At 38.7% G+C, this 13,499-nt stretch overlaps 1 protein-coding gene across 1 annotated transcript in view; it reads left to right on the top strand.

The window, feature by feature from the left end:
- LOC121384354 (methyltransferase-like protein 24) overlaps window positions 1-12,781 on the top strand; it is a 76,958-nt gene extending 64,177 nt beyond the window's left edge. Inside the window, exons 6-8 of the mRNA XM_041514715.1 lie at window positions 2,048-2,122; window positions 7,752-7,890; window positions 9,124-12,781. Coding sequence (XP_041370649.1) covers window positions 2,048-2,122; window positions 7,752-7,890; window positions 9,124-9,429 — 520 coding nt within the window. The 3' untranslated portion in view covers window positions 9,430-12,781. The remainder of the gene's footprint in view (window positions 1-2,047; window positions 2,123-7,751; window positions 7,891-9,123) is intronic.
- Window positions 12,782-13,499: the final 718 nt, after the last annotated feature.

Raw genomic sequence — 13,499 nt, 5'->3', positions numbered from 1 at the left:
TGAGTGCGTCGTTAAATAAAACATTTCTTTCTTTCAGTGATGTGTTGGGCCCACAATATTTCATTGTAGAATAGCATAACATACTAAATCATGATTTGGTCCCTTTATTGTAGAAAAAGCCGATAGTAAGACCACACCGACATAGATATGCACTTAAGGTACTACAGGCATGTCTTAAAATTACCAATCTAATTAAAATTAGCTCCACTATTACGTGTGGATCTAATAGCAGCCCGTTGGAGCTCATGTCCAGTTGACCTTTCATTCGACCAATCAAAGCCTTACTTGCAAAATCATGCCAGTGATTTGAAAAGAATTTGAAAACATTCGGGATTATGCCGAGGGTATACGAAATGATTCGGGTGAATTACGAAGTATGCCGGAAACTAATTTCAATATAAAATTTTATATAAAATTCGTGTCAAGACTAAACCCCCCCCCCCCCCCCCCCCCCCCCCCCACACATCCCGAGTCAGGCCACCGATCTTATCGGAGGTCGGACTCGGGATGGGCGTGTTCGAAACCCTAGTGGTATATGGGCACGTTAAACTAGTTATCATCATCATCATCATCATCAGGACGAAAAAAAAATCTGTGATATATAGCCATAAAATCTGTTTATACTAGTATACAATCCAGAGTTTATTACTGCATTTTCCCCCCTGTTTTTTTCAATGTTGAAATAGACCAACAAGTTCGCCTATTGCATAAATAGTCTCGCCCGATATTTTTAGAATTTGTATGCTCTCGAATAACGTTATGAAAGGCGAAGTGTAATTGGTCGATATTTAAATTATTTATAGATGAAATGTCACCTCGACATGGGAGTCCATGCAATGCTGTTAGATCCACTGGTGAGACCAGTAGAGCTAATTTTAATCAGATTGTAAAATTACAATGTTGTTATTTTTACAATATTTGACCTATGGGCCTAAAATGTTCATTAAGGCTGTACCCTAACCGGACGCGAGCAATGCGTTAATATGTGTTAATATCCTAACCAGATGCGACCATAACGACAGTCTCCATTTTAAAATTGTTAGCGACAGTTGAAGCCGTCAAATACATCGTTTTGTTTTGTTTTGTTTATTGTTTTGTTGCTCGTGTCGCGCGAGACAAAATATATAGAAACAATTCCTATGGGTATGGTATCGCGCGCTCGACTAAACCAATCTGTCGCGCCGTACGCGTGCGGTTAGGATGCGGCAATTGAAATAACGGCTATTGGATGTAAAACACATAAGGTCATTCTGACACTGTTCTTTAGAGGAAACCTGCTGTCGCCACATAGGCTACTCTTTTACGACAGGCAGCAAGGGATCTTTTATTTGCGCTTCACACAGGCAGGATAGCACAAACCATGCCTTTGTTGAACCAGTTATGGATCACTGGTCGGTGCAAGTGGTTTACACCTGCCCATTCAGCCTCGCGGAGCACTCACTCAGGGTTTGGAGTCGGTACCTGGATTAAAAATCCCATACCTCGATTGGGATCCGAACCCAGTACCTACCAGCCTGTAGACCGATGGCCTAACCACGACGCCACCGAGGCCGGTTCTAAAAAAACAACTGCTTAAGAATATAGCTTTATGGTGTCCGTAAAGTTGCATCCTAGCCGGACGCGAGCGATTATTTTAGAAATAATTGATTTCAATAGGCGTATTGGGCTATTTCTCGTTCCAGCCAATGCACCACGACTGGTATATGAAATGCCGTGGCATGTGCTATCCTGTCTGTGGGATGGTGCATATAAAAGATCCCTTGCTAATAATGGATTTTTTTTAAAATAATAATGGAAAAATGTAGCGGGTTTCCTCCCTAAGATCATATGTTAAAATGACCATGTATTTGACATCCAATGGCCGATGATCAATAAATCAGTGTGCTCTAGTTGTGTCGTTAAACAAAACAAACTTTATTGTTTGGTACATAAATCACTGTTAATTCATTATTAATATTTACTTTTGAAGTAACCTAATTTAATTCGATACAAGAAGGAAAACTAAATGAAGTAAAACGTCTGTTTATCTTCCATCGGTGTTTTGCAGAATCAACAACGACTTCAGTTTTGACGACGATGTGGTGAAGAGTTACGAATGTGATGTCTATTCGTTCGACCCAAGGCAAGTGATGTTCACTTTACTCTATAACCAGTCCGTGGTATCTGTCCTTAAAGATCACTAATTTGCTTTCCGTGTTGACAGTCATAAGAGTACAAGATTGGGGGAGGGGCGGGGTAACCCCCCCCCCCCACCCCCATCTTTAGAGCTGGAGCAAATCCACAAATTCGGGCAAAAACGATAGAGATATTCGGGCAAAATGTGTTGACCATGTATTTCCAGTATTCTGCGCGCAATATTAGCTGCAATCCATGTAAAACTGCGTAGTGATTCGTTTGCAAACTTATATAGCTGTTTGGCATATAATGCAACTAAGGGGGGAGAGGGGGGGGGGTGTTATCTAGATATGGGCATTTCTGTTTAATTCAGGCAAAAACCAGTCTGCCCCACCATCCCTTTCCCACCCTATACAAAAATGGGAGGTCGTACGCTTATGTTGATAGCACCGCCTATTTCTCAATTTCAAACATACCGGGGACAAGATCTAGCTCAGTCGGTAGAGCATTCGCTTGAGGTGCTTGCGTCGTAGGATCAAACTACCTCAGTGGACCTATTCTCTGATTGTACCCCACGACTGCTATATCAACAATGGTAGTGGTATGTTCTGTTCAGTCGGTAGAACAGTGAATGTACATACACGATCCCTAGCTGATAGTGGAAACATTTAGAGAGTTTTCTCTGAGACTTCGTGTCAAAAACTTTGACATCCAGTAGCCGATGATTAATAAATCCATGTGCTCTAGTGGCGGCGTTAAACAAAATAAAGTTTTAGGGCCGAATTTACGAAGCATGTTTTTCTTAAACGCAGGTGTTTAAGCATTGTAAATGTATGTGCTTAAACGCGTGTAAGAAGTAGTCAGGATTTGTAAATTCGTCCCCTGACGTTTCCTCAGGTCAGGTCAGAGAGTTTAACGTGCACATTCAGAGCAAGCTGTTGTAGCGCACGCCTGTCCTGGGCGCAGGCGTCGGCCTCAGCCGGTTCCTCCGTCCAGGACAGGAAGCGGGTGTGGAGGGTGAAGGGGGGACCGCCTGCACTATTAGGTGCAAGGGAGCACCCGCAGTCCGATCGTGATCGGTAACAAGCGGAGGGGTGGTTTGGTGCAAAGAGAAATGGTGCGCATTTATGAGAAGGAAATTAGGCGCATTTTTTAACGGTCCGCCGAAATAGTAAAGAAGGGAGCTACGTATATAATTTTGGAATTTAGTAAGCCGAGAGTAGCTCGTTAAGGGGGCGAGGCGTAGCCCAGTGGTACAGCGCCCGCTTGATGCGCTGTCGGTTTGGGGTCGATCCCCGTCAGTGTGCCCATTGCGCTATTTCTCGCTCCAGCCAGTGCACCACGACTGGTACATCAAAGGCCGTGGTATGTGCTATCCTGTCTATGGGATGGTGCATGTAAAAGATCCCTTGCTGCTAATCGAAAAGAGTAGCCCATGAAGTGGCGACAGCGGGTTTCCTATCTCAATATCTGTGTGGTCCTTAACCATATGTCTGACGCCATATAACTGTAAGTACAATGTGTTGAGTGCATCGTTAAATAAAACATTTCCTTCCTTCCTTTTATATAGTAGCCCAGTGGTAAAGCGCTCGCTTGATGCGCAGTTGGTTTGGGATCGATGCCAGTCAGTGGGTCCATTGGTCTATTTCTCGCTCCAGCCAGTGCACCACGATTGGTATATCAAAGATTGTGGTATGTGCTATCCTGTCTATGGGATGATGCATATAAAAGACCCTTGCTGCTAATCGAAAAAGAGTCCGACGACATATAACCGTAGATAAAATTTGTCGAATGCGTCGTTAAATAATTTTCCTTTCTCCCTTCCTTTTATACATCTTGGTTACTTGTGTGCACAAATCTGACCGGCCATTTTCTATTATCATTCACTGTGGATTTGTTCCGTCTTCGATGGTGATGTGCAGAAGGGTATAGTCCGTTTGCGAGAAAATGGAACCGACTCTATAATGAATATGTTAAAACTTATATTACAGCATATTACTGAGTTTTAAATCCACACCATCTCAAAACAATTTTTTACTACACCTTTCTATGTAAATTAACAAAATCTTAGACTACACACACCATTTGTCGTGTCGTTACTTGCTGTAGCAGCTTAATATAGTCCGGTATAGGAAATAGTTCCTCATAAAAGAAATGCTACAAAATTCTGATATGCTTTTGAAAATTTTTCTTTGACGATTACACGTACGCTGACCTCTGTAGTATTTAAATAACCCATTGGTTTGAATTAACTTGTTATATGTAGTACTAACTGATAACAACTGTGCTTGTGGTATGGTGCCATTTGTATATCAGCAATACAAAGCGGTGGTCAGGCATAGGGGCCGTTAATTAAAAACTTTCGTGGTCGATCCATGTTGATTTTTTACACGATACGTGTCAGCTGAGAGCACTCTCTAAAATTAAAAGTCACATGACCCTCTCGATAGTGTTGTATTTTACACAATATATTCTGACATAGAAATTGTATTGAAATGTATCAAATAATTAATGATGGTGTGTAACCGTAAAAATTACCTTCAGATTATATAGATTAATCTCATGTTTAATACAGGGTTGAAGCCTCATTTCCATTGATAATCGATAATGCAGTACACGGAGACTAAAGGTGGAACCGTGTAATAGCTTGGCAATTCCACCAGCTGTCTTCATACCTGTATTGTAAACTAAAATCTATCCTCTGCAATTTGATGGTAATTTGTACAGAAACGTTTTTGTTTACACTAAATTTGTTTTTCAATTGGGTTTTTTATTGTTTGTTTTTTTGTTGTTTTTTGTTGTGTTTTTTTTTTTGGGGGGGGGGGGGGTATTTGAATTGATATGGGTTTAAAACGTAATAAAATGTTTTATATGAATTTTAATATTATTCAGTAGAGTTACATATGTATGCTAAAGTCACCGGTTCCCTTTTATAATAGTTGTAATACCACCAGCAGGTGACAGGACTAATTCTCTTGGCAGAAAACACCCACATTTTTCAACGCTGGATACCAAATAATACAAATTTAAATTGACCGGCCTCGGTGGCGTCGTGGTTAGGCCATCGGTCTACAGGCTGGTAGGTACTGGGTTCGGATCCCAATCGAGGCATGGGATTTTTAATCCAGATACTGACTCCAAACCCTGAGTGAATGCTCCGCAAGGCTCAATGGGTACGTGTAAACCACTTACACCGACCAGTGATCCATAACTGGTTCAACAAAGACCATGGTTTATGCTATCCTGCCTGTTGGAAGCGCAAATAAAAGATCCCTTGCTGCCTGTCGAAAAGAGTAGCCTATGTGGCGACAGCGGGTTTCGTCTAAAAAACTGTCAGAATGACCATATGTTTGACGTCTAATAGCCGATGATAAGATACAAAAATCAATGTGCTCTAGTGGCGTCGTTAAATAAAACAAACTTTACTATAATGAATATGTTAAAACTTATATTACAGCATATTACTGAGTTTTAAATCCACACCATCTCAAAACAATTTTTTACTACACCTTTCTATGTAAATTAACAAAATCTTAAGACTACACACACCATTTGTCGTGTCGTTACTTGCTGTAGCAGCTTAATATAGTCCGGTATAGGAAATAGTTCCTCATAAAAGAAATGCTACAAAATTCTGATATGCTTTTGAAAATTTTTCTTTGACGATTACACGTACGCTGACCTCTGTAGTATTTAAATAACCCATTGGTTTGAATTAACTTGTTATATGTAGTACTAACTGATAACAACTGTGCTTGTGGTATGGTGCCATTTGTATATCAGCAATACAAAGCGGTGGTCAGGCATAGGGGCCGTTAATTAAAAACTTTCGTGGTCGACCCATGTTGATTTTTTACTCGGTACTTGTCAGTTGAGAGGACTCTCTAAAATTAGTAGTCATATGACCCTCTCGATAGTGTTGTATTTTTCAAAATATATTCTGACATAGAAATTGTATTGCAATGCATGGAGTAATCAATGATGGTATGTAACCGTAACAAATTACCTTCAGACTATATAGATTAATCTCATATATAGTTGCATTGTTATTGAAATAATCGATAATGCAGTACACGGAGACTGAAAGTTAAAACGTATAATGGCTTGACAATTCCACCAGCTGTCTTCATACCTGTATTGTAAACTAAGATCTAACCTCTGCAATTTGATGATAATTTGTAAAGAAACGTTTTTCTTTACACTAAATTTGTTTTTCAATTTATTTATTTTTATTGTTTTTGTTTTTGTTTGTTTGTTTGTTTGTTTGTTGTTGTTGTTGTTTTGTTTTGTTTTGTTTTGGGGTTTTTTTTAAGGTGGGGGGGGGGGGGTATTTGAATTGATATGGGTTTAAAACGTAATAATATGTTTTATATGAATTTTAACATTATTCAGTAGAGTTACATATGTATGCTAAAGTCACCGGTTCCCTTTTATAATAGTTGTGAAACCACCAGCAGGTGACAGGACTAATTCTCTTGGCAGAAAACACCCACATTTTTCAACGCTGGATGCCAAATAATACAAATACTGACCGGCCTCGGTGGCGTCGTGGTTAGGCCATCGGTCTACAGGCTGGTAGGTACTGGGTTCGGATCCCAATCGAGGCATGGGATTTTTAATCCAAATACCGATTCCAAACCCTGAGTGAATGCTCCGCAAGGCTCAATGGGTACGTGTAAACCACTTGCACCAACCAGTTATCCATAACTGGTTCAACAAAGGCCATGGTTTGTGCTATCCTGCCTGTGGGAAGCGCAAATAAAAGATCCCTTGCTGCCTGTCGTAAAAGAGTAGCCTATGTGGCGACAGCGGGTTTCCTCTAAAAACAGTGTCAGAATGACCATATGTTTGACGTCCAATAGCCGATGATAAGATAAAAAATCAATGTGCTCTAGTGGCATCGTTAAATAAAACAAACTTTATTTTACTTTAAACTAATGTCACAAACTGGAACTCTCAATGTTTTTAGTAAATACGCTGAAATATAGTTCGTCGTTATAACACACACAGTTTTCAAAACTGATTTCCACATAATACAAATTTAAAGTTAAGATAGAAACTGGAACATCTTCTTAGTATATAAACTCAAACAATTATCATCGTTATTATTCAGAAATTATTGTACGACCATGTGCTGTAAAATTTGTGTAATACCTGTCTGTCTGCTAGCCCATCTCTGTCTGTCTCTGTTTGTCTGTCTCTATCTGTCTGTCTGTCTGTCTGTCTCTACATGTTTATTTATTTACAGATGGGGTTTGGTGGATTTACACTGTACTTTACCCCCAAAACACGATTGCCATATAGAGATAGCCACCCCCTCGTTAGCCAAGGCTATATACACAGACGTCATGTATCTAGCCACTTCTACGTTAAGTGACAAAGATAGCTGCGTCCAGTGACGTTGTATTTATGGAATGCAGCTTTGTACGCAATATTTAGTACCATCTATGTACGGTGCACGTCTGGACCCAAGTACCAAAAGATCCTTGCGAAGTGTGGTATTGGGCAAGTACAAAGAAGGCGGTCGGCAGTGCAGATCAAAACAGGACAAGCTATCATAACGATCGGAGACTGCTAAGGAGGCCTTGCATATTATATTCTAGGTTTATTTATTTACAATTTGGTTTTAATTTCAGTATGTCTGCGAACACACACAGAAGGAATAAAAACAACATGTTTTATAAAATTGGTATTGGAGGTAAAGACGAAAAAGATAATAAAAAATGGCAGTTGATGACTCTAACTTCAATACGCAAGATGTTGAATCATTCCAAGGTAAGACTTGTTACACTTCTGTATATATATTGAATTTGAAAAAAGGAGTAAAACCAGCCACGGTGTTGTTGTGGTTAAGCTCTCAGGCCTGAGGCTCTTAGGCACTGGGTTCGCATCCCAGGTTTAACGACCCGATGCATAGGTGAATGGCTCAAACACTCAACACATGTACATGCATACGTACACAAAGGCATTCCATACACGTTCACACAAGTAATCACATTCTCTCTCTCTCTCTCTCTCTCTCTCTCTCTCTCTCTCTCTCTCTCTCTCTCTCTCTCTCTCTCTCTCTCTCTCTCTCTCTGTGAATGTGTGTGTGTACCATAGAGTGTCAGAGTGTAAGACATACACAGACACAGATACATACAGACACTGGGCTATCAAAGGCCGTGGTATGTACTACCCTGTCTGTGGGATTGTGCATATAAAAGATCCCTTGCTGCTAATCGAAAAGAGTAGCCCATGAAGTGGCGTCAGCGGGTTTCCTCTCTCAGTATCTGTGTGGTCCTTAACCATATATCTGATGTCATATAACCGTAAAATAAAATGTGTTGAGTGTGTCGTTAAATAAAAAAAAATTCAGTCTTCTTCCTTTTCACTAAAAGTTGTGATGGTATACACCACGGATTACTAGCAGGTGCTTCGCCTACTGATGGTAAGTACCATTACAAGTTTGGCATGGAATTTATTTTCATGAATGTTTTTCAAACCGTAAAACACGAAAATAAAGGGCTTTTTGTAGTAAATTTGGCGTGTGACTTAATGCCAGCTACTAATTTTCACAGTGGTTGCCCTTAAAGGAACAAAAGGAATGAATGAATGACGCACTCAACACATTTTAATTACGGTTACATGGTGATTAGCAGCAAGGGATCTTTTATATGCACAGAAAGGATAGTACATACCATGGACTTTATTACACCAGTTGTGGACCACTGGCTGGATGGAGAAATGGCCCAATGTGCATACCGACTGCACATCAGTCGAGCGCAATAAGTGTAATATTTCGCAATTTTTTATTTATCAATCCTACACATATTTGCATTAAAAACTCGAAAATATTGAATTTGTAGTGTGACGAAAAAATACTTACATTAAATACATTTTAAACACCTTATACAATTAATGTTGCTCATTTCAATAATTAAAGTGAGTGATGTATTAAACAACTTGACCCCAGACTATGCCAATGATTATCATTATTAAATTATCTCTCTCTTTTTTTTTTTAAAGTCCATTATTGACGTTTTAAAAATGGATGCTGAAGGAGCAGAATGGGCTTCCGTACCTTCTATGATCGAAGCTGGAGAGCTCAAAACGGTTAGACAACTCTTGCTGGAGTTCCACACAGGGGGACAGAAAACGTACGAACAAGGCCTCCCCAAGCTGAAGTTGCTGTCAGATCTTGAACAACATGGATTTAGAAGATTTTTAGTTCATAAAAATCCAGCTTGTAGGGCAATAATGAAAGATATTTTTCCTCTTGTAAGAACTGGATGCCAGGAAGTTCATTATGTTAATATTAATTTACTGCCTTAGTATTATATATAATATATGTGATATATGAAGAACAGTGTTATCTGTATTGATTTGTGAAACTGCTGGAGACAGATCACGTAACTTAACCTTTGATCGATAGGCTTGAAAAGACTCAATCTTGTCAGAAATTTGTGCTAATTTATTGACGGAATAATCCGTTATGCTAGGCTTCGACTACCAACTGCCAACAGAAAGTTGACCAACTTTCTGCAGTCACGACTTCTATGACTGTCCAGTTGCTAGTCTGTGAGCACACTTACAACTCAATTCTCCTCGCATCCAACTGTTACAACCGATTAGTAGTGAATCTGAGCACACCTGTCCTAAGTCGGGAGTTGGGGGAAATTACAAACGCAAATGTCCAGTGGGCCAACTTTCTGGTGGCAGTTAGTAGTCTAACCCTAGCATTACTCGCCCAATAGCTGATGTGTGTGTGTTTGTGCTGAGGTGAATCATTCATTGATTCATTCATTCGGCCATATGCAGATCTACGAATTTAGCAGTCCTTATTTGTTATGCAAATTACATTTGTCCCGTCAAAAAGGTTTGAGTCAAATGACTAAATTATTGTTAACATCTTCATATTTTGAGTGCAATGCGTATTCAGTGGTATATTTCATTAAGGGCGTGACATGCCTACATAATCATCGCAAGTATACTACTCAAAACACGTTAAGAATCGGGAAATATATTTTATATGCAAGCATTTCACCATAATGCCATTAAACTGAACGTGACAGAATTTCACGTGACATCGAACTCAGACCATATATATATATATATATATATATATATATATATATATATATATATATATATATATATATAGTCCGTCTCTGGTTAAGTTCCAAAACTGATGCGGTGATGAGTTTTTGTTGGTTTATTTATTTGTTGAAAAGTATCGATCGGACAGAAGAGGTGGGTATACATATATATATATATATATATATATACACATATACATATACATATGTATGTATGTTAATTTTATCTGAACCATCGGTGCCAACTTCACCCATCAATTTTTTTTTAGCATTCCCTTATTAGGTCTCTTAGGTTGTTGTTTTTTTTTGGGGGGGGGGCTTGGGGGGAGGGGGGGTAAATTTCTTCCTCGTCTGCCACGGTCGCTCCCCATTGGCCATGGTGCCACCTTATGTCCCTTAATTATTACACTAAATGCTTTCCTTCATATTTTCTATTTTTTGTCACTATTTCCAACAAATTTAATTGATAAAGTACCTACCCAACCGTCTCAATATTAAGATAGTCCGTCCGTGACAAATTATTAATAATTTTTTTTAGGGTTTTTTCATGATGGCCTTGTTTTGTGCTGGTACTGGAATACATTTAACATTAACAGATGATGTATGTCTGTGTATCCGATACTTTTTTATGTTAGCCTTGTTTTGTGCTGGTACTGGAATACATTTAACATTAACAGATGATGTATGTCTGTGTATCTGATGCTTTTTCATGTTAGCCTTGTTTTATGCTGGTACTGGAATACATTTAACATTAACAGATGATGTATGTCTGTGTATCTGATACTTTTTCATGTTAGCCTTGTTTTGTGCTGGTACTGGAATACATTTAACATTAACAGATGATGTATGTCTGTGTATCTGATGCTTTTTCGTGTTAGCCTTGTTTTGTGCTGGTACTGGAATACATTTAACATTAACAGATGATGTATGTCTGTGTATCTGATGCTTTTTCGTGTTAGCCTTGTTTTGTGCTGGTACTGGAATACATTTAACATTAACAGATGATGTATGTCTGTGTATGTGATGCTTTTTCACGATGGCAGCTCTTTACTTACATTTACATTTCAACTTATTTTCCTGCCTATATCCAATTAAGGTTCAAGCACGGTGTCCTGGGCACACACACCTCATTTGTCTGTCCAGGACAGTGGGTTAGTTATTAGTTGTTAGTGGTTAGTGAGAGAAAAAGAGGGTGTAGTAGTCTTGCACCTACCCAATGAGTCGTTAAAACTCGCTCTGGGTGGGAGCCGGTACCGGGATGCGAACCCAGTACGTACGGCCTTACGTCCAATGGGTTAACCACGTCACCACAGAGGCCGGTAGCTCTTTACTAATTATGTAAATGTGTGTGATATCTAACAAACATACTTTAGTTTGTTGTAGCACCTGTCTGTGTACTAGACATTTAATGTTTTGGGGTATTATTTGTTTGTGTGACTTGTGGTTATTATTAAAAACGTTTTTTATTATTATTTGTTTGTTTTTTAAACATTAATGCTTTTGGTTGCTTCTAATTTCTGCCTCTCAATGCCAGAGAAGGCCTGCATTTGATATATTTTGAACAAAGCCGTGACATGACTGTATAATCGGTGTGAGCATCAACACCTTACATACTAATATGTAAAATAAAGAATGCATAATAATTTGTGTAATTTATTTTGTAATACACGTACATTAGTCATACTTTTTCGGACCTGTGTCTTTTTGCAATCATTTATCAATGGTTTTGTTTGTAATATATGTATATAGTACTGCCACGTTTAGTAAAGTACACTTATAACGAACATGCTTAGAACGAACTACTGCACAGAACGAACTGATCGTGAAGTCCCGTTTTATCTCCCTACCCTATACATCAATAACCAACGTATGCAAATGTATACAACGAACTACTGTTATAACGAACTAACTATCATGGTTCCTTCCAGTTCGTTATAAGAGTACTTTACTATATATATATATATATATATAAAAATATATCTTCACAAAAAGTAGGGGAACTGTAATAAGAATTTACAATTGCCAACATTGTAAGGTATATTAGCTGTGTGGAATGTTTATATGATAATAGTGAATTAATTGGATAAACATTACAACCAGTAGTTCAGTATTACAGTACTATATAGTAAATATATGGTGTTGTATTTAGTGTCACATTGAAATACGAAATTGTATTTTAAATATTGGGTTCTATAATGGATTAAAATTATGAAATAGTATTGTATTTTGTTGTAACTGTTGTGGTTAATAAAGAAATGGGGAGACGCCAAAATTATGTATATATTTTTTTGTTTTGGAAATATGATACAGCAGTCATCGTATCAGTCCAGACCATGTTTAAAAACGCACGTAACGGATATAGAGTCGAGTTCTAGTCTATTTTTAAAGAATATTTCCGTTTCAACGTCACAGACTCTTGTTTCACTGTGTTGTAACTTTATCCAAATGTGTTACAGGTTTGTAGATTAACTAAACTTGGTGTACATTTTTAATTAATGTTATACATGATGTTGTATTTAGTGTCTCATTGAAAAACGAAATTGTATTTTAAATATTGGGTTCTACCATGGATAAAAATTATGAGATTGTATTGTATTTTGTTGTAACTGTTGTGGTTAATAGAAAAAAAGGGAGACGCCAAAATGAGATTGTTTTTGTTTCGGAAATAAATGATCAATCAGAGCCATCTTATCAGTCCAGACCACTGGACGTCACTGAGAGAGATGTCGACGTGTTGGCCTTATACCTTCCAGAACCACCCCAGTGGATCCATTCAACTGATTGGAAATGTCTCTCGTACCAACCAGTGCACCACAACTGGTTAAAGGCTGTGGTATGTGCTTTCCTGTCTGTGGGAAAGTGCATATAAAAGATCCCTTGTTTAAGAAAAATGTAGCGGGTTTCCTCTGATGACTGCGTGTTAGAATTACCAAATGGTTGACATCCAATAGCGGATGATGAATTAGTCGCTGTGCTCTAGTGGTGATCTAGTGCCTCCTGTATAGGACAGCCACTCCCAAGAAGATCCTTTTTGCGCCGCTCGAAAGAGGACTGCCACTCCCAAACTGGTTTCACTAAAGCATAATTAGCACAGGACAGAGCTCATTGAAATAAATATAGCTGTGATGATATACACTCATGATTCACTGTCAAAACAGTGATTGTATCAGGTGTTCGCGAAACGAGAGCATATCCTGCCCCACCGGTGCCACACGTCAAAGGCATTGCCATGTCCGTCAACGAATGAAATGGTCCTCCGCTTCTGAACATGTCAGGTTAAATCTGTTGTAAATTGTGTCACATTGA

The sequence above is a fragment of the Gigantopelta aegis genome, chromosome 10 (genome assembly GCF_016097555.1).
Source record: "Gigantopelta aegis isolate Gae_Host chromosome 10, Gae_host_genome, whole genome shotgun sequence".
Classification (NCBI taxonomy): domain Eukaryota; kingdom Metazoa; phylum Mollusca; class Gastropoda; order Neomphalida; family Peltospiridae; genus Gigantopelta; species Gigantopelta aegis.
Note: the sequence above shows the minus strand (reverse complement) of the source record. Positions and strands in the feature narration are given on the sequence as shown.